The sequence below is a fragment of the Pseudomassariella vexata genome (assembly GCF_002105095.1).
Source record: "Pseudomassariella vexata strain CBS 129021 chromosome Unknown BCR38scaffold_3, whole genome shotgun sequence".
NCBI lineage: Eukaryota > Fungi > Ascomycota > Sordariomycetes > Amphisphaeriales > Pseudomassariaceae > Pseudomassariella > Pseudomassariella vexata.
Genome location: NW_024467958.1, coordinates 1,843,257 through 1,865,386, shown reverse-complemented (window position 1 = coordinate 1,865,386; position 22,130 = coordinate 1,843,257). Strand labels below are relative to the sequence as shown.

Below are 22,130 nucleotides of genomic sequence, written 5' to 3'. Positions count from 1 at the left end.
GTCAGGTTATGGCTTATTTCTTCTCATTCACCCGGCGACTTCACGATGTCTCTTCACCCACCCATTGCCTGATTTCCAGCCTTTTGAGACCTGCGATGAGACCTCACGTAAACCTGAAGGCTTAGCTCTCAGCTTATTAAGGAATCCTGAAACGGCTGGCCGGACCGACCTCCTGTTCTAAGTCGCACAACCATCGTCTTTAACGAAATTCGCTGGCGATATGGAAGACGTTTCATGGATCCAATCTCACATGGGCAGCTGTAGAAGTAGCGTTGTGGTGTCCGTACTTTAAGCATGTGCAAGAGTTCATGCTTCTACGGCGCAAGCTACAATACTCGAATCTGGTTCGAGCAGCATCAGTGCTGGCCCCCCAGCTTCCTAGGAATCTTTTTGGTTTGGCGTTCGGTCCTGGATGGAAAGAAATCAAGAATAATGTGCTCACCCGGCTCGCTTAGCTTCCTATTTTTCAGATTGCCGCCGGCAAGCTTTCCATGCAGCACTTATACAACATCCTTCCCTTGAGTTGGTAGTAGCCTCATTGCCCACCAATCAACAGCCACACCAGTCCAAGTTGAACTGGCATCTCCAGGATGCCAGGAAAGTCGGAGGGTGTTTGCTTCCAAGAACGACGTCCGAAGAAGCCCCTGGCCTGCTCACGATCGACAGCTAGAGTGTGCAGAGTGTCGATTTTGCCTCGCAGGATCTGATATGAGCCTAATGCAGCATACAACGTGGAGTGGTTACCGCGCCGCATCGTCGGGTATGCTAGCCCTCCCGTTTCTCCAGCCGCCCCCGACACATAAGACTCCATAATTTGGAGTGACAATTACCATGATGTTTGAATGCTGGCCCGAATTGGGGGCCACGGTCGAGACTTGGAATATGTGACTTCTCTAACACAAAACCTCCCTAGGTCTCCTAAATCTCGATGCAGCAAAACTGGGATCATCACCCTTAGGCCATCTGGACCTGCGGAGCTTGCACAACGCCGCAAACTCGCAGAGTCCCCATTTACCAACCTTGCTGAACTCCTATACCCGCCAGAATTGAAGATGATGAACAGGGATATTCGTCAATCACCCGCTACCTGCACAGCCGCAGCTCGCCAATCGGCTTCGCGTATGTTCTCAAGAATGAAGCAGCCGGGCTGCAATCCCTGTACCTGCATGGCTCAACGACAAGCATACCTGCTAGGTCACGTAGCTAACCTTGAGTTGATCATACCACTGATTGGAGAGGCTTTGAAGCCCCTGGCGACTCAAGCCTCTGTCTGTCAGCCTTCGTTAAGCAAACATTAATTCAACACAACGTGCAAACAAGCTGATGATGCGATCTCCTCTTGTGGGGAAACAGTGGCTGCCGGGCAGGAAATAGCTGCAAACGAAAATAGTCACAGTGTACAGCCGAGGCAGATTGGGCAAGCAATTATTTCCAGGCTTGGGATGCATTCAAATTTCATGATCATTACAATGAGCGCGCAAAGCGCTTCGACGATGTCAAAATACCACGTTAACGAAGAAAAGCCCCACCTCATCCATCGGCACCATGCATGCATGTTTATGTCTGGACTGTGCTACGTGAAATTTTGCTCTCCAGGCTCCCAGATAACCCAACTGCATGGTACCAAATATCATCTACCACACCCCTCTTTACATAGACATGACCGCCCCCAACGGGTGTTGCACATGCTGTGTAAATGAAACTGACGAATCACCGCCTTGACGATGAGACCCCCAGATCCCGACTTGCGACATTATATCAGATGGCACTCTGCACTGTAACTCAACCCCAAAAATCTAGCAAGCCGGTCCCAAATAATGGTCGACCCTTGTTATCTGCTGGCCCGAGCCGGAAATAACGATTATAAGTACATCCATTGTCACCATGGACAAATTTGGAATCTGAGTCTCTGGCCTCTGGTAGCAACGTGGTATTGGCTTCAGGTGGCTCCAAGGGGCCAAGGGTCTCCTGCGTCGCTGATCAAGGTCATGTCGTAGGCACCTCAGGTCTTGACCAGTGATAGCAAGCGGCCCCCCTTTTCAAAGGGTCTCTAGGCGGAGCTTGCGCTCTCTTGCTCAGTACCAGTGTTTGTCTTGCCGTGGAGACAGATTTGTTGTCTCCAGGTTCGTCATACGTGGAGTAAGTTGAATAACTAACACTGTTTAACACTGTTGTATACACATCGTCAATACCCATGTAGCTTGTGGAGAGACAGGCTTGTCTAACGTAGGGAGCCTTGACGAAGTGGTCTGCACTGACTTGTGATTGGAGCTCCCGTAACCACCATAATCTGCTGGAGCTGTTTCTTCAGCTGCTCCGTCTCTAACGCTAACCGTGTTGGGGTCCTCGCGAGGAGCAACGGCTTCTTGAGCGTGCATCTTCTCATGCGGATCATGCGGCTCACGCTTGCTCGTTGGTGGGGACGTGCATCTCGACGTTGCTAGTGGGGTTCAGAGAGGAAGTAGTATCGGGGCTTGGAGCAGGTGACGTCGGCATGCGTACAGAATAGCAGCGACGACTACGCTTTCTTATGCCCGAGACATACGACTTAGCAACCATGCCGAAGAATCTGATGGGAGACACGTAGCGCCTTTGCAAATCGGGAACTAGATTTTCGACTGGTAATAAAGGGGTACACGACTTGATGATTTGCAGGACACGGTTATCATTGTCCACTCTTGCGATCAGCTTTGTGGGCGTCTCACTGAGGCCACCCAGTAAGATAAATCAATTCCGTTGGATTAAGTCATTTTATATGATACTGGTCAGGTCTGGTACTATGGTATGGCTAGAAGGTTGATATTTGGTTTGCTCCGCTAACTCAGGAAGCTTGGTGCAGTTGGAATTTCCAATAGCATACATTGGCATTCCTTGTAGTGTAACTGAGATCGGGATATTTCGCTCATGTTTGCGTCAAGTAACGTGTACACAATATACGTAATGTAACGGTGGATCTGGTGTGATAATAAACGATTTGTGCAAGTTATGGCAAGCCATGTAACTAGGTTTACGTAGTCGTCGTATAATATGACATCAGCTTTTCCAGTGTGGCAAAGCCCCGACGGGGATCAAATCACCCGAAGGAATGCTGTGTTCCCGTTGGCAACAGGAGCCGTCTAACCGCAAGAGCTGCCGGCTAGAAGACATCACAGCTGTGATGCTACTCCGTAGAAATCGATGTAGACTGTAGTCTTGGTACAGAGTTTGGCTCAAAAACTGGTCGGGTTGGATCTATATCTGTTGGCTGCAACGTCGAGGTCAAGCAGATAGCATTATATCATATGCAAGCGAACTGTGGAGGATCGGTTCGAGCGGGCTATTGTGCCACAAGATATGCTTAACGTGAATGTACACCGAGCTGGCCACCCTTACATAACCTCGCATAGAAATTTTACGATAGTAAAACCACAACGCCGTAAATCAATTGAAACTACTCTGAATCTTCCTCTCCAGAAGATGGCAATGCGATCTTACAAGTTCGCGCATTATGCCCAGTCCCGTTGCAAATACCACAGCGCCTCGGGCGCGTTTTTACGCGTTTGGAGGGTGCTTCGGGGGACTTGGTACGTTTTTGCCGCTTGTCGGAGACTAAGTTTTTGGTCATTTTTGAGAGCTTGAAGGGCTAGCATTAAGTCTGCTTCGTTATATGACTTTGCCATAATTGGTTGTTGAGAAAATCAAACATTAAGTTGGCCGGTCGCGTTGGCGCATGAAAGTGGCCAGCTCGGTGTACATTCACGTTATACGCCGGTCTTCAAATAATGTTGATGACAAGCTAGGAATAGGGAAAGGGGGCAGACAACATAACAAGTCCTCCTTGACTTTGTGCAGTCCAGGGGCCCTCCCATCCCTGCGTCTGCCTGATGTCTCCTAACTATGATTCCCCCTTTCAGGAATTTATCTTCGAAGCCATGAGAACGGTATGTAGTGTCCCTTGTATACCGTGACTCGCCGGGTCCGACAGGTCAGACACGGATGAACCGGACTTTGAAAACATCGGCCATAGCTTCTAAAGCGGAGTTCCCTTCGTCATCTTTGTGCAGCTAATCGAATTATATTCCGACTTTGTATAAAATGTTTATCTCCTTCAGGTAGTGATGGCTATGATGATTGGCCGATGGTCTAAGTCAATAGTTCTTCGGGAGACCAGTCTTCCCATCTGTGTCAGCAATTGCCAAGTCGTTGCTATTGACCCCTGAGCACCCAGAGCATATCTGGAGAACATTTTCTCTCCATTCAGCGACCGAGTCCCTTTCTGGGAGCGTCCAGTCTATTGTGGGCAGTGGAGGCTTGCAGGGGCTGTCTCTAAAGAACACTAGTGGGGATTCTGTTGTTATTGTGCACACAGATTACTTTTTTCGAGGGTATGGAGTGTTCGAAGCTCTCCAGTCAATATTTAATGCGTGCTGAAGAGGATTAAGGTCTTGCTGGCATTTCTCCAAGCTAGTCTTGAGTGGAGGATCAGAGTTGTGTATCAGCTGCTTTATGACAATCATTGAATGGACTACATCCTCTGTCATATCCGACTGTTACTTCCCACAACAAGTAAAAGGAACAGATGATGGCTCACCTGCAACAAACATTCATATGCCAGACTTAGACCCCAGTAAACAAAATGCGAGAGATAGCGACAAAGAGCTTCGCCAAGGGTGGGGCGAACAGGGCTATAGGTTTCTGAGCGTTGAACTGCCATCAATAGAAGCTAAGATATATCCCAGAGAACTATCAAGTATCTTTCATCAGAGTCCAACCGGTGTTCTGGGTGTTGGAACCATACTTGAGCGTTTCAGCGAGATCGGGGACTGCTTCCACCTCCTTTGACTCCAACCTCAAGCTGAACGGCTTCAGTCTGGGTCTCAAGGGGGGCAAGAAATGATACAGGTGGTCATTTCTTTCTGCGCAGCGCAAGTGTAGTCGCTATCTCTCTTTCTTAGGTGATGTTTTCGATAGATGTTCGGCAGAATCTTCTGTTGGAGAGAGTCGTACGCAAAGATCAGGGCTGCTGGGAACTGGGATACTTTATTCCGCCAATGTGCGTGCGCATTTGGGGGAAATTTCTGCTCACAAACTTCAATCCTAGGAGACAACAAAGTAACTAGCACAAACGAATTTGCGTTGAAACTATTCAAAGGAGCCCTTGTGTGTGATCCCAGTGGCCTGGACATTGCTTTCAATGACACGCTAGACTTTGGAAAGAAGAATGCACAAGCCCTACTAACAGCAGAAGTTCCTTGAATAATATATGTCATTTTGAAACGTGCTCCAGATGTTCAATACAAGGACCTGCCAGCAGCAGTCATTTGTCAAGTTCTCCTACCAAGTTTGAGCACTCAAGCGGGTATCCTTGAATCCATCACCTTCGCCAACAATCCCCATTTCCCCTTCTAAAACGTCATAGGTAAGGCACGTGCAGTTTGCGGACAGATAAACCTGCGAACTAGACACCTGGTCGGACCTTCCTTATATGTAGCCACGACTTATGACCCATAAGGTATTTTCCCACAATGCGTCCACTCTCCATCGTCCCCAAACTATCCGCCAACATTTGTCAATATCGACAACAACTGGTTAAAAGGGCACCAGGGAAAACACGATATTGACAAGACAATCTCTACCTTCTCTCAGCTCAGCGAGACGACTTCTCCACTTACACATTTCCCAGTGAGACCTACGCCTGCGACATGTTTCTAGGAGCAAGGTGATCTTCTTGTCCAAGGCACATCTTATTCTCACTGCCAGCTATTTTCTGAAAAGGCTGCACAACTCGGATTCTAAGTTTCGAGTCCTCAGTAATTTTGTGTACAAGAACTGCCTTCATTCCTTTCTTGTCTACCTCCGCGTCTGCGGAGATTATTTCTACTGGTATCTTACACCAGAACCATCAGGTAAGTAGTATGATTCTTTGTAAACATCACTGCCTGTCCAGACTCTTCCTACTCTCTGAGGTCCATCAACATTCACTTTCTACTGCATGTGCTAGTGAAGGCCACGACCCAATTGCGGTGAATTTAGCAGTTCAAGGAAGCCACTGAATTGAGCCTGCCTGTTGTGGAGGACAGTTTATCTAACCGACAGCACTAGTCTTTCGTCTACACCATCTGTTTGACATCATCTTCCTCCTAAGTGAAAGGTACCTTCTTTCCCCCTTGTGGAATTCCCTTGCACTATCTGACTCCATTATATACATTTCGGGTACGACAGGAAAACTCATCACGACGATATCTAGTTTATTAAGGCATTGCCATCCCAAGCCCATCTATTTCGGCAGCCTCTGGGACACGAAGCCAGACGGCTGAGAGGCGATCAAGGTGAGTGCAACTTCTCATTTCTGTTCTACCAAACACTACGGATGTTCATACACAACTAGTTTGTAGGTACTCCTTCTTGCTTTCGGTATCTTCCCCAAGGCATTATTCCCCAGCTACTGCCCTACCAAATCATGCTTCCTCCAACACATCCACTGGGCAACCTTTATTTCTCCCTTAGCCCCAAGAAATGGAATAACTGGCTGCGATAACATCTTCACTCACAAATTCAGTGATGGATTTGAAGCAAGAGACATTCTGCTCGATACTCACAATCTAACCTACTGCTTCTGCAGCGAAAACAGCACCATTCCTGCAATCGTCCCTCTAGAGCCATCCAAGTCAATTTTCTTCACACTGAAAACCGACAGTCCTGTAATTTCTGACTTGGGAACTAATTACACCCGAGTTTAGATCCCAGAACGTCGAGCAACAAATCCAGCATCAAGTGCAATCATTCTGACAGGCTGCCTATTCCAGTAAATATTCACTGGAAAGGAAACCGTCATCACCTGAATCAGCCAGGTAGTGCCCAAATCCAAGACAGGTAAGTCGAAATTTTCATCATATTGTGCCCCATATTGTTCAACTATCTTCTCTGATGAGTTGTGACGGCGTTGTAATCAGCAATGGATTGATGGGACAAATGACTTGAGGTACTATAGTGTGCCTGCATAGTGTTGTTGACTTGTAGCACCAATTATCACTTGTCAATCACGGAGTGGCCGCCAAGAAGATTCGACTATGTTTCCCATCGCTAATTTCCTATGTTGGTCTAGGCTTACTGGCTAGACGGTCATCTATTAGTTGAATCAGCTTAAATACTAGGCCAACATCTATCATTGACAGCACTCGAAAGCTTACTAATTCGGCATTACCCTCGATTAACTATTGACCACTACCGGATCGAGGAAAATTCTCCGTCAGGTGTACATAGCCTCCCTCATCAAGGACACCAGGTCCCAAGTCAAACATATTGACGGCTCTACGCCATCAACTAGATTCTGAGAAGAACCAGCCACAAGTTTGTCTGTTGTCCCCGATAGCAGATGCTATTCTTTGTGCGCAACTCAAAACTGAAAAACTGCGGACTTTGAAGGAAGGAACATATATTTTCCTTCTCGACGCCTAACTTCTCCTTTGTCCCTAGATATTAACAGGATTATTGGCAGGAATCTGAAGAAGAATTAGGTGAAGCAATTAGAAGCGTCATTGTTCAGCTGACAAAACAAGGCTTCGACTGAAGTGAATCAGCAAAGAATTTATCAACAGCATTGCGGAGAACAGTCCTAGGTTGGGGGTAGGTAATAAAACTCTCGCCGAGCCGCTGGGTCAAATTTTGACACTTGTTGACGATCTATTGATATAGTCCTCTTCATTTTCCTACACAAACCTCAACCCAGAGCAAAGGTATGTTAGTGAAACCCGTCGTGTGAAGTACGTTTACTTTACACTATGACTACGATTACACTGGAACCTTCATACATCACACCTGAGGTACTAGTCACATTTGCTTTGATCTGATCCTATCTGGCATAGACTGTAAGGTACTGACACTCTCAATATATAGAATCTGCCGCAATGTCGGAATGTAATCTTCCCGAATTCACGTGGTACAAAAGGCCAAAGTCGCCTGCCCCGAAGAATTCCTCAGTAATGGACCGGTTCTATGTGCCTTCAGATCGCATGGAATCCTCGAGATCAGCCGGGGAGCCTGATATTTCAACCTTCTCCCGTCCGCCTCGGAAGGTTCCAGAGCCGTCAAGCCCATCCACCAATTTGGACCTAAACTACTGGTCCAACTCACCTCAGAATAAGTTTAAATCCTCGAGTTCACCCACAGAGTCCGAGGAGTTTATTTTCTCCACACCATCTGAGGATGTCTTCGTATCCTCGGGTCAACCCCGAGATTCGTCTCTGGCTGATTTGAAACGCATGGGTCCCTGCTCAAATTCCGATCTTATCATCTTCCCTGAGGATATTGATCTCATTACGTTCTCTGACACTTCTGATCTCATCACGTTCTCCGATACGCCTCAGAATGATGTACAGCCCTTGAGTCCACCCGCGTATTCGCCCAAGGCTGATTGGGAGTATTCAAGTTCAAGCGACCATGCCAGCATGAACGAAGATAGCTCTCCTCAGGTAGGTTGGGCGGCTTTACCTTCACCTAAAAAAGCCAATATCATCTGGGACGACTCACCGCAGTGTGGTTGGGGAGTCTCGACTCCACCTAAGAATGCCAACCCTGACTGGGACAACACACCGCAGAGGGTGCCAACTCCACTTAACCATTTCAACAGATTCAGCTGGTCAGGGGGAAAAGGAACATTCGATCTACCAGCGACGTATCAACTATCCTGGGACCATGTGTTGGAGAATGACTTGCCTGAAGACGATGAACTGCGCTCACAGCTTTCAAAGCTTAGAGCCTTGAACGTTGTAGGTTGCGCGTTTAGTGAGATAATGAAACCTGAAGCTTACATTCGCAGACTCCTCCTACCCGAGCTGGACGAAGACGTACCTCTGGGGTGACTGAACCATGTGCCAACAAATCCCCCACCATCACCGACGGTAAATGGGCTGACAGGAGCAGCGAGGATGTGGTCTTACCTGCAGATTCTGTTAGTGTACAGGACCAGGTGGGCCAGCTTTTCTCCTTTGGTGCTTCCAAGAGACATCCCTCTGGAGCGCATGCAGTAAAACCGGAGGACCGTGTCGTCTTTAGTTTGGGGGAACTTCATCCCGTCACGACAAATCCGCGATTCGAAACTTTCACAGTCGATCCCGAGAAAGGTGCCATCCCTAACTTCGAGGCACAACCCCCCGTCACGACTAACATGCGGCTCCAGACTCCCACAGTTGCGCCCAAGAAAGGTGTCATCCCTCACCTGGGGGCACCAAAAATCGACGACACTAACGTGCGACCCCAGACTTCCACAAATGATACCGAGGCTCCCGTCATTCTTGGTTTGGGAGCACTTAACCCCACCAGTTGCAACCAGCAACACAAGACCAACCGCCGCAAAACCCCTCATCAGGTAGATCTAAGCGGTCTTGACTGTGTGAAGCAACTCGTTCCTATTGGTGGAGTCACATACTGTCGCCTCATCCTGGAGTAAGTCAACTTGCCTTGGTCCCCGTGATACTGCCTATACTTACACTGATAGCGTTGAAAAGAAGCTTGATACGGTAATTTTCCAGACACCGCACGGCTTTGAAACATTCAGTACATCTAAACAACACACGAAAAGTAGCCTTAGAAGCAACCGGGAATCTAACCGTGGACCTCATGATAACGATGGCTCCGTTAAGCTAAATGGTGAGCAAACCCTGGAAATGACACGCCACATCCAGGGATATCAGGAAAACCCGCCCAGTACCCCGGAGCGATTCTGCAATGTCTTCTTCGAAGTAAAAAGATCCTCGCTCGGCGGTTACGGTTCGTTCGCCCTCCGAGACCTCAAACGGGGTCAGACCATCCTCATCGAGAAAGCCCTCTTCCACGCCAATAGGTTCACCTTGTTCGATAATTTTGAGAAGTTAACGCGGCTGCAAAAACAGGCCTTCAAACGGATGCATGCGCGGATGCGCATAAGCCAACTGGCAATGAGAATGAAATCGCCGCCATTTTCCAGACAAACAGGTATGTTCAGCTTGTTGACCATTTAAACTTCTGAGTACCATGATAAAAAGTACTGACTATTGCCGCAGCTTCCACGCCTTCAGCGCGAAGCAGGGTGTCTTCCTCGTGGCTTCCAGATTCAACCACGCCTGCCCGCCTCTCAACAACATTCTATACACGTATAATAAAACTAGGGACAGTATCGTGCTTACCGTGCAGAGAGATGTGTCGGCAGGAACAGAATTGACCATAATATACTGCAGAAACCCTGAGCATCTATTACGCATTTGGGGGTTCGTCTGCAAGTGTGGTGCATGCTCGTCGCTGACCAAGGAACAACAGGCAGAGATTCTCAACCCGAGAAAACTATGCAACTGGTAATCTGACTGCCCCAACCGCGAGGCCTGCCATCTCTCAGAAATCAGTGACACGAGACGTTCTTTTCTCATTTTGCGGCATATGGGGAGGGAGAAGGAGCAGCGCAGTGATTCGGTTTCTGATTTCCTTGTTACAATTTACTCTACTTTCCTTGATAACGACATAGATTGTCTCAACGATTTCTTATTGGCCTCCAATTGGCATAAACATGACCGCAAATACGAGAGCATGATGGTGATGGTCTTGTGGAATGAGATTGCCGAGAACGAGATGGGTCTGTGGTGTCATCCTCATTTAAGCTGTGGGCACACCTGGCCTACAGGGTTCTAAGCAGTTCTAGCCCCTGGAATCTTGTCCAACCACGCTACCATGAACTAAAAGCAGACCTCGCTTTCCGAAAGCACCAGAAAACGTTACTGGAGTTTTCTGGAGTCGGTCAACTGGCAGCCTTTTGTCCGTCAACCAGGTCGTTCATCATTTCCATGATTGGGCGGATTTGAACTAATCTAGGCACCACATTTAGAACTTTGGGGGAGCCAAATTTGCAGCACTTCACTGGATGCTCGGCGCATATGCTATTACAGTCTTCGCACTTGAGAACTTCTTATAGTTTTCTTGCAGCATGCAATTGGATTGCCAGCTTTCACCTTCTCTCAAGGTTGGAAAGAGTGTCCCCAGAGATCTTAACGCCTTTTGTGCTGCCATGGAGAGGATCCACCCAGAGGCTATTTTCCATCGCGTCTGGTCAGGGTCAAGGTTTATGTCATCACATCAATGCAGAGACTATCCGTTTCCTCCTTGTCTCCTGCCTCTTTGTAATGATACAGGCTCATGAAAGAAGTCTGAAAGTTGACATTGTCAAGAACTTAACATGTCCACTGATCTCGCCAGACCCCTTTACGGATTTCGAATACCAAATTACCTTGTTGGCGACTTCTCTATATCCATCTTTCTCCTGGATCCGGTCTTCCCATTACTCATCGTCTCGGAATTGCGTGTCTCCACCGCTGTGGACTGTGGACGTCATGGGTTTCACCTTCGCAAAGGTTCATGTGCCCTCCCTTCCCTCTCATCATGATTTCTCACTACTTACATGAGAGGAACCACTCTTATGCATGTGTCCTTGCATTATTCCATTCCAATTATCGGACTCATTGAGCTCCTGCCGTCTGGATGTTACTCGCCCCTGCCACAATATCCCCCTTCCAAGTTTTGCACTGCTTCTCTAGTCTCTCTCCATTCAAGTCTCTCCTTTCCTTCTCATCTACTCACCCTCCAACTCCAAATCCACCATTGATATTCATCGTGATCTTTACCATGGTCAACACCATAAATCATCAGCTCTAATTGAATTGTCATGTTGCCAATTCCTGTGCGCGACACATGCAACTTGTTAGTCGGCTTTTGCCTATGCTTGGGCCCTTGAGGTTCCACCTGTGGCCGCGGCGTTACCTGGAAGCATATCCCCTGCTTGGCATTGGAGCTAGCTTAGATATCTTATACGCAACCGGCCACCGCTCTGGAGGGGGTGGGAGTTGGCCAAAGTTATCAATGTCACCCGAAACCAACTTTACCTCGACCCCCAGTTGGATAAATCGGCTCGCAAAGTGAAAAGGAAGAAGTTGAAGAAGCTATTTCGGACAGAGTCGGGAGCCAAGCTGACAGCGACGAAACTGCATTTCTACTACTATTTCGTTGGGGTGCCTAACATTTCTCTCGTTTGAAAGGATAACGGATTTGAAAATTCAAGAGTAGTATCGCACCACTAATATTTTCGCTTTTAGCTTATCATATTTTAGTTTCTTAAGGTTTAGTGTTGGGGAGAGGAGTACGAAGCCGAAGGGCACCACTCTTCGCTCTCATCGGTCTCGTGGGCAGCATGCCAAGGGCCGCATACTGCATCTCTGTCTGTCTCCTGTCGCGTCACGGTCTAACCCCAGATCACGTTCCTGATTCATTTGTACCGGACTCGCCCTAGGCATTTCCTCCTACATCTTCCCTGCCTGGGAAGGCTTGGAACTGAAAGCTGATCCTCTCATAGATCACAGATGATGGCATCTCAATGGTATCTTTAGTTTCGCTCTCTTTGATCCACGAGCACCTTCCATGAACTTCTGCGATTTCGGTGTTCGAATTTCCTAACACCAACGTCCCTTGACAATCCATGTGAAGAATAATTGATGATGGAAATTGTCGGGGATCAGGCAGAATCTTGGTTGTGGTAAGAGTGGTCTGGGGAGAACATCACGAAATCATGGAACGCAGCGCGAAACAACAAGTTTTGAGGTGGATATGAGCTTCCCCCGGAATCTATCACATAGGAAGCATCGCGTATAGTTCTAATACAGTTCATATACAAATATGAAAGACAAGCAACTACCTCCCCGAAGCCTGAATTATCTTCTCCGCCATTTCCACAAGCGAGTCCGCAGTGACGTCCACATCGCCAAACACCTGGCTCACCGGCTCCTTCTCATACACCGAACACCAAGCCGCTTTGAATCTGTTCAGTTTCGCTGTTAGTCATCATCTCCAACGCAAGCTCACTCGGCCCAGCCCAGGGGAAATACTTACCCATTGTGCTTCGCTGCGGATGCATCCCACATATGCGCTGCCGCAAACCAAGTCTCCTCAGCCCCCTCAAACTTATCCAATAAATACTTATAACTATCGGGGTGCGGTTTCCTAACCGGAATATCATTACAACTGACAAAATTATCATCAGAAATTTCAATCCCATTACTATCCAAATACCCCTTGACCCTCTCCTTATCCCCCGTCGTCAGCGCCCAAACCGTGAAGCCAGCATCCCTTAACTTCTCCCAGCACTCATTGATGCCCGGCCTGGCCTTCAGCTGCCGGTATGCCTGCACCATGAACAGGGCGTCGTCGTCGGTGGCAAAGGCGCGCGGGTCCTCGACGCCTGCCATCCAGAGGATGCGGTGGAAGAGCGGCTGAAATGTGGACCAGAAGGGCACGTACCGGCCTGATAGGTCTAGGTAGGCGAATTCACGCTCGGCGCATTCCATCCATGCGAAGCCGAAGAGTTTGGGTTTGATGCCTTCGGCACGGAGACGGTCGCCGAGGCGGGATTCGATGGCGGAGAAGAAGTTGTCGTAGGAGACGCAGGTGCCGACTATGTCAAAGACGACGTGTTTGCCGCGTCTCGCCATGGTTGGATAAGGGTCCTGGGTATGAGGCCAGATTTGGAAATAATATGATAGTGTGGCTGGTCAAGGTGTTCGAACTTGAGCCTCGTGGTCGCAATCAGACAAGGGAATTTCGCGAACACTCAACCCAAATTGCGATGAACGCGATCAGTCAGAAGAAGCCAAGCAGACCTTATAGAGCACCAAGAACAGCATATTGAGATGTATCCGAACAAGAGTCGCCCTGATCCGATGCGGTTCATGATCGACCATAGGACCCGAGTCGACTGATGCCGGTCGACCCGCTTTTCCGCCTATAGATTATTCGGGATTTTCCGTCTTATGAAGCGACAGATAGCGGAAGGCTCCGATCACGACCGCTGTGCCATCTTAACAGTCAGCATCTAGTGCTGGAGGTTTGGATTGGGGAAGAGGGGAAACGATAGGCTTCGAGTATGCGTCATTGCGACTCGCCAACTGGAAGTTAGTTCGTGACTGGCTGGCACTGATACCATGACGACCCAAACTCCCATGACCCAATTACCTGTCCCAGGCGCGACGACTCCCTTTTGGCGAACCGAACTCCACGACTTAGACAACATAAGGACTACGGAAGAGTTACCGACTGAATGTGATATAGTCGTAATCGGTACTGGGTATGCTGGGGTCAGCACGGTTTACCATCTCCTTGATGACAATGAGGCGAAGCGGCCATCTGTGGTTATGCTGGAGGCCCGAGAAGCTTGCTCAGGGGCATCAGGACGGAATGGTGGCGTCCCCCTGCTGCCATATCCTCTGGGAAAATAACTAATCGAATGAGTAGGCGGTCATATCAAACCGGATGTGTACTACAATATCCTCAAGTACACCAACAAGTACGGCGCCGAGGCCGCCGCGTCCTTCGCACTTTTTGAGGCGGCCAACGTGCTTGCCGTGAAGGAAATGGTGGAAAAGGAGAAGATCGAGTGTGATTTCGTTCTGACGAGGGCGATGGATGCCTACCTAGACGTGGAGCATGCCAAGGCAACAGAAGACATATATCGTGAACTTCTCCGCATGGGTGTTGCAGACCTCACGGATATCCAGTTTACCGGTGGGGATGAGGCCGAAAAGGTGAGCGAGTCGCTTTACCGTGCAAATTTTGTCGCGATGGCTAATGCCCTGATGCAAGATATCCGGTGTGAAGGGGGCCAAGTGCTGTTTCTCGTATCCAGCTGCGGCCCTTTGGCCGTATAAACTCGTCATTGGACTTCTCTCAAATCTGGTTGAGGAAGGCGTCAACGTCCAGACATATACCCCCGTCACGTCTGTGTCCGAGGCACCAGACTCGGAAGGAAACTGGACAATAACAACACCCCGTGGAAGTATCCGTGCGAAGCAGATTGTCTTCGCAACAAATGGTTACACTGCAGCTATTGCTTCGCAATTTCACGAGAAAATCGTACCCGTTCGCGGAATTTGCAGTCGCATCGTAGTTCCCAGCACCTCACCGCAACTTTTGGATCACACATACAGCATCCGTTACATGAAAGCACAGTACGATTATCTGATCCAACGACCTGACAGATCGATCATCGTGGGCGGTGCGAAGCAGCCTTTTTGGCATGATAAGACGCACTGGTACGGTGTAGTTGATGATAGCAAGCTGATCGAGCCAGCTTCTGGATATTTCGATGGCTTGATGCAGCGACACTTCGTGGGCTGGGAAGGCTCAGGTGCCTACACTGAGAGTGTATGGACTGGAATCATGGGATGACCGTCCGATTTTATGCCGTACGTGGGTGAAGTGCCCGGAAAGCCGGGGCAATTCATCAATGCTGGGTTCAGTGGCCACGGCATGCCCATCATTTATCTTGCTTCGAAGGCGCTGGCGACTGTTATGAAGGGCAGGAAGTTGGGAGACAAAGATTTGCCGTCTATCTTCAAGCCAACCTGGGAAAGGCTGGAAAGCAAGAAGAATGAAATTCTTGGCATATAATCTGCATGTCCACGATCGGGAGTTTGATTAGGGCTTTGTGCTTGCGCATTACTGGTAGCCAGAGGCCTAGAGGTTACTCTGAACTCAAGATGGTAGGTGTATTGTGTTTTGTTTTGATTTGTCCAACCAGTCATCCAACCGCTCTCTCATACTGCCAATCCAAAAGTTCAGCTCGATGTCGTCCACTTCGGCCATGCCATCCAGAATCTACAATCTTCGATGAACCTCAGTTTCCATTTCATGCAGCTGACACCCGACAAAGGGCGACTGGATCCACCATCATCGTTGTGCTTTGGTAGGGCAACTTGAACGCATGGCACTGTGATGGATTCGTCTGAGAATGCTAGCGACAGCCTAACTGTGATACTTGTTGGGCTCTCCATTCCACAGGTGCACCGAATGAGATCTCGGCGGGACAAATGGCTTTTTGCGGTCTTACAGGAGGTCAAAGACCACAATGACGCTAGCAAAAAGTCAAATTGTGTTGCCGAAGGTTTACTTTCTATTCAACTGTCTAAACTTTGGGGCTTCACTAAACCGACATCTATCATCTGATGCCCGTACAATTCTCGGAGGACTCATGTCTAGTGGATCCGAAACTATCATCTCTAGCGCCGTTGCTGTTATCGCTTTTCTAGCCCCCGAGGGCCAGGCAGTACAGGATAAGACATTCGAAGACATCCTTAGCTCTTACAGCACCATGGAAGAGTCATTCGATCAATCCGTGAGCGAGGAGAAGTCATCCTCTGTTGCTGGTGTTGTGCGATAAATTCTGCGGTTCTATCCACCTCTTCATGTACTGCCGTATCGTAAGGCTACAGTTCCCAAAAGAGTCATGATACTGGTCAACGCTCAAGCAACCAGCCACAGTAGATCATGAAACATCTTAAACGTAAGTGGTAGATTGCATACTAACAGACTGCGATTTGTGGCTATGCTGACGTCTTCGGCCTGGAGAGCTGGCTGAAGAAGAGAAGGAGTTTTCGAACAAAGTTGCAGCACCCTATCCCTTTGCATACAGTGGTGTTTCTCCTGGATGCACTGCGATATAATTTTCCAACAGCGTACTCTCTGCAATCTTTTTGCAACTGATCGTGTTCAAGATCTGACACATTCCTATGCCACCCAATACTAAGTACGTCAACCGTTGCAACGATACCACGGCACAGATTTCGATTTCGAAGAATTTCAAGGCAACCATCGAGACCAGGATAGCGCGAGCATTCGAAGCTTGTATGCAACGATCTGAGGATAACGCCCGATAGGTGAGCAATAGTATTATCAAACAGAGTTGGCATGTCATCTGAAACAGACTATACTCAGAATGAGAGGGTTCCACTATTACAGACTTGCTATCAATGTGAATACATACCGGCTCAATGAACCTGTGAAGTCTTACTGGCAAAATTGGCCTTAACAAGAGATTCAGAGTCCTTCTCCCATTGAAGCCGAAGGAATACCGATTTGACGACACACATCAATTCCCCGAATCGTGGCTTGTTCCTGATTTCTAAAGCTCTCAACAGTGAAACCCTGACCTCATGGCCCAAGCCTTTACGGGGGCAAGCTCTGGTCAGATAATGCGGGTGAGTGGGCTTATCCCGACTTGCCTGTCATCAACCCTCCGCAGCTCTCCACTCTTGACCCTATCTCGCGAGTTTCGGTCCCGCATGATAACTACAGTATCGATAACATCGGCCTCGGTATCCTTCTACGCACCGGCAATTACAAGGCAACGCAACGGAGGAGGCACGCTAATAATGACGAGGGATAACCTCCGCATGTGCTACATAGTACCTATCGCCTTCGGACTCTCGCGTGGTGGGGCAGACAGATACTCGCTGATTGCCGATGACATATGCGGCTAGCATGCTCTCAACCGCAGGATACACTCATCACCGCAGTCGTGTCATATACCAGCGGTTTTGTACAATGACATCGCATGCCCGTAATGTCTTGATCGACTTCTAGGCTCAACATCGCTCGTTCCGGACCTGCATTTTTCGTAAGTCGCGCTACTGAACAATTTGCGTCTACGACTTCGGCTGCGATCAAGTGGAGCGGCGTGTACCTTACAGCGGTCGAGATGTTGGCCCAAGGAGACACGAAAGTCGCCTTGAACGTGGCGGCATCAGGGCCGGGCGGTGAGGAGGCGGGCGAGATCCGTTCGTTGGAAGTCGCTAACAATGGAAACATCATCGGTATGTGTTGAAGTCCTACTATGTCGTAGCTGGTCGTGTGGATAATACCCTGCACCAAACTCGAAACACTATACTCCTGCTCGCTCAGTAACAATGGAGAGTCAAGAATGGCAGCTAACATCTCACAGACGATGGCCTCCAACGAGGTCTCAAAGACCGTCATCTCATTATGATCAGTTTCGGCGGCGTCGTCGGCGCGAGTATCTGGTACGGGACGGGTTATGCGATTGCTTACAGCGGGCCGGTGGGCGCCTTGGTCTGTTTCTTCGTCATCGGTGTTGATGTTTTCTTCGTCATGCAGTGTCTTGGGGAGATGTCGACTCTGTTCCCTATTCAAGGTACGTATATCTATCTAGTCTATGGGGAGACTGGAGAATGAGGTTGACGTCGGTGCGATAGGTGCATTCATTGAGTTGGCCGGTCGGTTCGTCGATCCATCACTTTCTTTTAGTTTGGGATGGAACTACTTTTACCTCTGGATTACCAATATTGCTAGTGACTTCAACGCGAGCTCGGTAGGTATCCCTTCCAACTACCTTATCTGTGTTCAGTCTGATGTTAACTGTGAACAGATCATCATGGGCTATTGGACTGACGCTGTGCCCTCATACGGTTGGATCCTGCTTTGGTGGGCATTCTACCAAGGTACCTCACTGCTCGGGGTCGTCGTGTGGGGAGAAATGGAGTTCTACTTTGCGTGCTGGAAACTGACGTGTATCCTGGGCGGATTCCTGTGTGCTATTCTTATAAACACAGGGGCCGTTGGCGGAGACTATATCGGTTTTCGGTACTGGAGAGATCCTGGGCCAATCGCCAATGGAATTGATGGATTCGGCCAGTGTTTCTTGCTGGCGGCCGTTTACTACTGTGGTAAGTCGTAGAATCATCCATTCCCCCGGTGGTTCGAATGCGTGATGAATAACAATTCTTGACTCTAGGTACGGAAATGCTGGCGCTTACAGCTGCGGAAAGCAAGAACCCCTCGAAGGATTTGCCTAAAGCCATCAAATCAACGTTTTGGAGAGTCTTGATCGTTTTCTTGTAAGTCCTACTCACCATCTCATGAGATCCACTTTGTCGAGGCTGTGTACTCACGAGAGATGTCAATAGGGGTCTGGTCTTCTTCGCAGGCATAATCGTTCCGTCAAACAGTCCAGGACTACTGACCGCAAGCACCCGATCTGGCAAGTCACCCTGGACGATCGCATTTGAAACGGCCGGCGTACCACAGATGGGGCATGTTGTCAACGTCGTAATGTGAGTCTTCTCCTTCCTCACATCCAGTTAATTACATCCTCTTTTTCTTCCTTCATACCCCCCCCAACCGCCTGTCACTAAGCCCCTATACCAGGATAACCGCCCAACTTTCCTCCATGAACTCCGCCCTCTACGTCGCCTCCCGCAGCCTGGTCTCCCTGGCATCCAACAAGCGCGCCCCCGCCATTTTCGCCCGTACCACCAGTAACGGCACCCCCGTCAACGCCCTCGTCTTCTCCAACCTTCTGGGCCTAATCGCCATGCTCAACTACAAAGCCGGCCCAGGCAAAGTCTTCAGCTACCTGACTGCCATCAGCGGCTCCGCGACGTACATTGCCTGGGCCTTCATCGGCGTCACGCATTTGCGCTTCCGGCAGGCTTGGGTCATTCAGGGGCATGCGTTGGAGGAGTTGCCGTTTCGGGCGCTGTGGTATCCGTATGGGACATGGTTTGTTGTGATTATTAACACGGTTTTGGTCTTTATTGCTGGGTATGGCGTGTTTATTGGTGGATTTGATGCGGTAGGGTTCGTGGTTAATTATATTGTTGTTGCTGTGTTTGTGGTGCTGTACATCGGCTGGAAGGTTATTAAACGAACTAAGGTCGTGCCCCTGATGGAGGTCGATCTCATTTCGGGGAGGAGGGATGTTCCCGTCGATTCGGTTAGTGCTGCTGTGCTGGGGCAGAGTAAAGGGGAGATCACGGTGCCGTGGTATGTCAAGATCAAACGGTTCATTTTCGCGTAGGGAGTTACATATCAGGGAAACTCTTCATGTACAGAGGAAATAGAAGATACAGCTGCGAGTTATCGATGCATCCGGAGCATAGCGGCAGGAAGCCATACATCATTGTGTACGTCAGCCCCTGTCCATATCGACGTAACTGATGTCTTACTCAATCCTTCTAAGCAATACCCTTGGCGTCCTCGGCGACCACATTCAGCGTATTCATAACCGTCCTCGCACTCCTCCTCTCCAAACTCTTCGTAACTGGATTCCTCGCCTCAAAAACCTCCGTCAATTCCTCTAAAGTCCTCTCCTTCGTCTCTGGAAACAAGAAATACATAAATGTCGCTTCAAATAGGTCCCAGAACACGAACACGATGTAGTAATAGTACCCGATCTTCTCAAACGCCGGCCCCGAAGCGTACTGCAGCGCCGTCCCCGCCGCCGAACTAGCGAAATTCCCCACGGCCGTGCCCTTAGCGCGCGTTGATGTTGGCAGGCATTCGGCGATATACATACTCTGTAGAGGGGTCCAGCCGAAAGAGAAGACTATCCCGAAGATGAAGATGATGGCCACAAGGGCGTTGGCTGCGGCGGGGGCGCGGGGGCTGGAGGGGTCGTCGGTCGCCGCTTTGGCTGTTCCTGTCAGGCAGGCGAAACACGCGGCGCAGAAGATGATCGAGTATATCAATAGGGGGCGGCGGCCAATGACGTCAGTCATGCGGGCGCCGGTGATGGCACCCAGGAAGGAGAGGACGGGGTTGATGCCGTTGAGGGCCAGGACGCGCTTCTCGTCCGTTATGCCGGCTGTTGACAAAGCGGCTGGGAAGTACGACCCCGAGACCTGGTTTCCTGATATTTGGCCTCCACTGATTGTACGGTCAGATTGGTTGAGGGGGGATCAAGTGTGTATGTCTGACTTACATGGCCATTCCAAGCACACAGATCAGACGTCGACGGGCAGAACGCGTATTCCACAGTTCATGGTAATCCCACCATTTCTTGTCGGAAGCCTCAGCCGAGATCTGATTGACCATTTCCTTGATTTGCAGCTGCACGAGAGGATGGTCTACCGAGCCCTCGCCATGGTATTTGGCTAATATCTGAGCCGCTTGATCGTGTTTATCTTGGGAAACTAGCCATCTGGGCGACTCGGGGAGCCAAAAAGCTCCCAGTGCCACAAATCCGGACGTGATCATCTGACACCATACTGGAATTCTCCAAGCGGAATTCGAGTCAATATAGGAACATCCGTAGACGACCCAGCTAGCGATAATAGAACCGATGTACCTTCAAACGGAGCATTAGAGATCAGATATCAATAGAATACCATGCCATCAGTGGATATTCAAATAATGCTTACCAGGTGCAGTTGTAGAGCCCAGTGAGTGTACCACGCCACCTGGGATGGGCCATTTCGCTAACATAACAAGGGGCACTAACTGCGCAGAAGCTCACACCGAATCCCAAAACAAATCTGCCAGCAAGGAATTGGCCTCGAAATGTCGAGGGCGCTTGGACGCAAGTACCGATAATGACTATGATAGCGCCTGTGAACATACCCCAACGTCGGCCAAAGTAATCTGTGATGTCGAATTAGTCAAAGCCCTTCGATGACTTCTCATGTTGATGTGGTGGTGGGCTGCCACTCAGATATGTGAGTATTACTTACCATTCATGGGACCAGTGAAGAACACAGCAGCCAAACCACCAATATTATACATGGCGAAGACAAGCCCGGTACCAGAATCGGCAAGTGCCCTACAGACGACAAGATCATCCCTCAGCCTTCCACAGTACAGACACAACTGATAGTGCAGGAGGACGTGACCTACATGCCAAAATATCGCTGATAAGACTTCATCCCATTCAACCCGCCCATCAACGACCCCTCGAACCCATTAAGACAACCACAGAGATACGCGACTGCGAGAACGAGGTACAGACGGAACATCCGTGGTGTCCATGGCGAATATCTGTTGTCGTCGACTTCATGCGCAAGCTGCACGGCCGTGTTTACATCGACAAATGCCTCCTCGTTTGTATTAGCAGGATCTAGTTCCTTCTCCGTGCCCTTCTCATGGGCGGAGGTAGGGGTAGAAGTTGAGGGCATGATATAGGCTGGTGTATTGTGTCTTCTGGCCAAAGAAGCACAATTTCAGATAGTTTACCGAGCGGATCCAAGCTCCTGCGAGTTCCAGAGGGAACCCTAAGCCAGACTCAAAGCCAGGAAGGTTTCCATAGACGGGGCCAACAACGGGGCCGAGGGGACGCCAAATACGGCGTGTTTCCCCAGCTTATAATCTACCCCACACCGAACCCAAAGCTTGGCATGCTGGTTGATGGCAAGAGCATGCGGAGGGAAGACAGGACTGCCGAAGTTTATTGGATCGTCGAGATGTCCTTGTGACAACGGTCGGCGGTACCGAAAATGTGGTACTAGACCCAATTTGTGCTACGATCTTCAGTGACAAGCGAGGTTTGACTCAACTTTCAACCAGTAACTTAGCCT

General features: G+C 49.3%; 6 protein-coding genes across 6 annotated transcripts; 4 read left to right on the top strand and 2 right to left on the bottom strand.

The window, feature by feature from the left end:
* Nucleotides 1-7,886: 7,886 nt before the first annotated feature.
* Nucleotides 7,887-10,311, top strand: BCR38DRAFT_482160 (uncharacterized protein; the record flags this gene model as incomplete). The annotated part of the gene is made up of 5 exons (XM_040863467.1): nt 7,887-8,747; nt 8,798-9,423; nt 9,476-9,777; nt 9,870-9,951; nt 10,020-10,311. The coding sequence occupies 5 exons, from the start codon at nt 7,887-7,889 to the stop codon at nt 10,309-10,311; spliced, it is 2,163 nt and encodes a 720-aa protein (XP_040718947.1).
* A 2,282-nt stretch (nt 10,312-12,593) lies between these two features.
* BCR38DRAFT_464043 (2-haloalkanoic acid dehalogenase) lies at nt 12,594-13,723 on the bottom strand. The gene is made up of 2 exons (XM_040862659.1): nt 12,883-13,723; nt 12,594-12,811 (listed from the first exon to the last, which is right to left on the bottom strand). The coding sequence occupies exons 1-2, from the start codon at nt 13,479-13,481 to the stop codon at nt 12,685-12,687; spliced, it is 726 nt and encodes a 241-aa protein (XP_040718946.1). The 5' UTR covers nt 13,482-13,723; the 3' UTR covers nt 12,594-12,684.
* Nucleotides 13,724-13,988: 265 nt separating this feature from the next.
* On the top strand, nt 13,989-15,435 carry BCR38DRAFT_455567 (FAD dependent oxidoreductase superfamily; the record flags this gene model as incomplete). The annotated part of the gene is made up of 4 exons (XM_040861812.1): nt 13,989-14,226; nt 14,281-14,570; nt 14,629-15,187; nt 15,245-15,435. The coding sequence occupies 4 exons, from the start codon at nt 13,989-13,991 to the stop codon at nt 15,433-15,435; spliced, it is 1,278 nt and encodes a 425-aa protein (XP_040718945.1).
* A 457-nt stretch (nt 15,436-15,892) lies between these two features.
* On the top strand, nt 15,893-16,204 carry BCR38DRAFT_482157 (uncharacterized protein; the record flags this gene model as incomplete). The annotated part of the gene is made up of 1 exon (XM_040863466.1): nt 15,893-16,204. One exon carries the CDS (start codon nt 15,893-15,895, stop codon nt 16,202-16,204), a length of 312 nt encoding a protein of 103 aa, XP_040718944.1.
* A 1,317-nt stretch (nt 16,205-17,521) lies between these two features.
* Nucleotides 17,522-19,682, top strand: BCR38DRAFT_464041 (amino acid permease; the record flags this gene model as incomplete). Its single annotated transcript, XM_040862658.1, has 8 exons — nt 17,522-17,636; nt 17,765-17,974; nt 18,036-18,151; nt 18,209-18,506; nt 18,575-18,677; nt 18,747-18,893; nt 18,988-19,555; nt 19,587-19,682. The coding sequence occupies 8 exons, from the start codon at nt 17,522-17,524 to the stop codon at nt 19,680-19,682; spliced, it is 1,653 nt and encodes a 550-aa protein (XP_040718943.1).
* Nucleotides 19,654-22,119, bottom strand: BCR38DRAFT_363247 (general substrate transporter). The gene is made up of 5 exons (XM_040857201.1): nt 21,454-22,119; nt 21,291-21,379; nt 20,982-21,201; nt 20,543-20,908; nt 19,654-20,487 (listed from the first exon to the last, which is right to left on the bottom strand). Exons 1-5 carry the CDS (start codon nt 21,729-21,731, stop codon nt 19,797-19,799), a joined length of 1,644 nt encoding a protein of 547 aa, XP_040718942.1. The 5' UTR covers nt 21,732-22,119; the 3' UTR covers nt 19,654-19,796.
* Between the last annotated feature and the right edge of the window lie 11 nt (nt 22,120-22,130).

Coding starts and splice junctions, on each gene's coding strand:
- BCR38DRAFT_464043 (XM_040862659.1), bottom strand. CDS start 13,481: ATGGCGAGACGCGGCAAACACGTCGTCTTTGACATAGTCGGCACCTGC. Junction 12,812..12,882: donor TCCGCAGCGAAGCACAATGG/GTAAGTATTTCC, acceptor GAAACTGAACAG/ATTCAAAGCGGCTTGGTGTT.
- BCR38DRAFT_363247 (XM_040857201.1), bottom strand. CDS start 21,731: ATGCCCTCAACTTCTACCCCTACCTCCGCCCATGAGAAGGGCACGGAG. Junction 21,202..21,290: donor CTTCACTGGTCCCATGAATG/GTAAGTAATACT, acceptor TCGACATCACAG/ATTACTTTGGCCGACGTTGG. Junction 20,909..20,981: donor GGGCTCTACAACTGCACCTG/GTAAGCATTATT, acceptor CTCCGTTTGAAG/GTACATCGGTTCTATTATCG.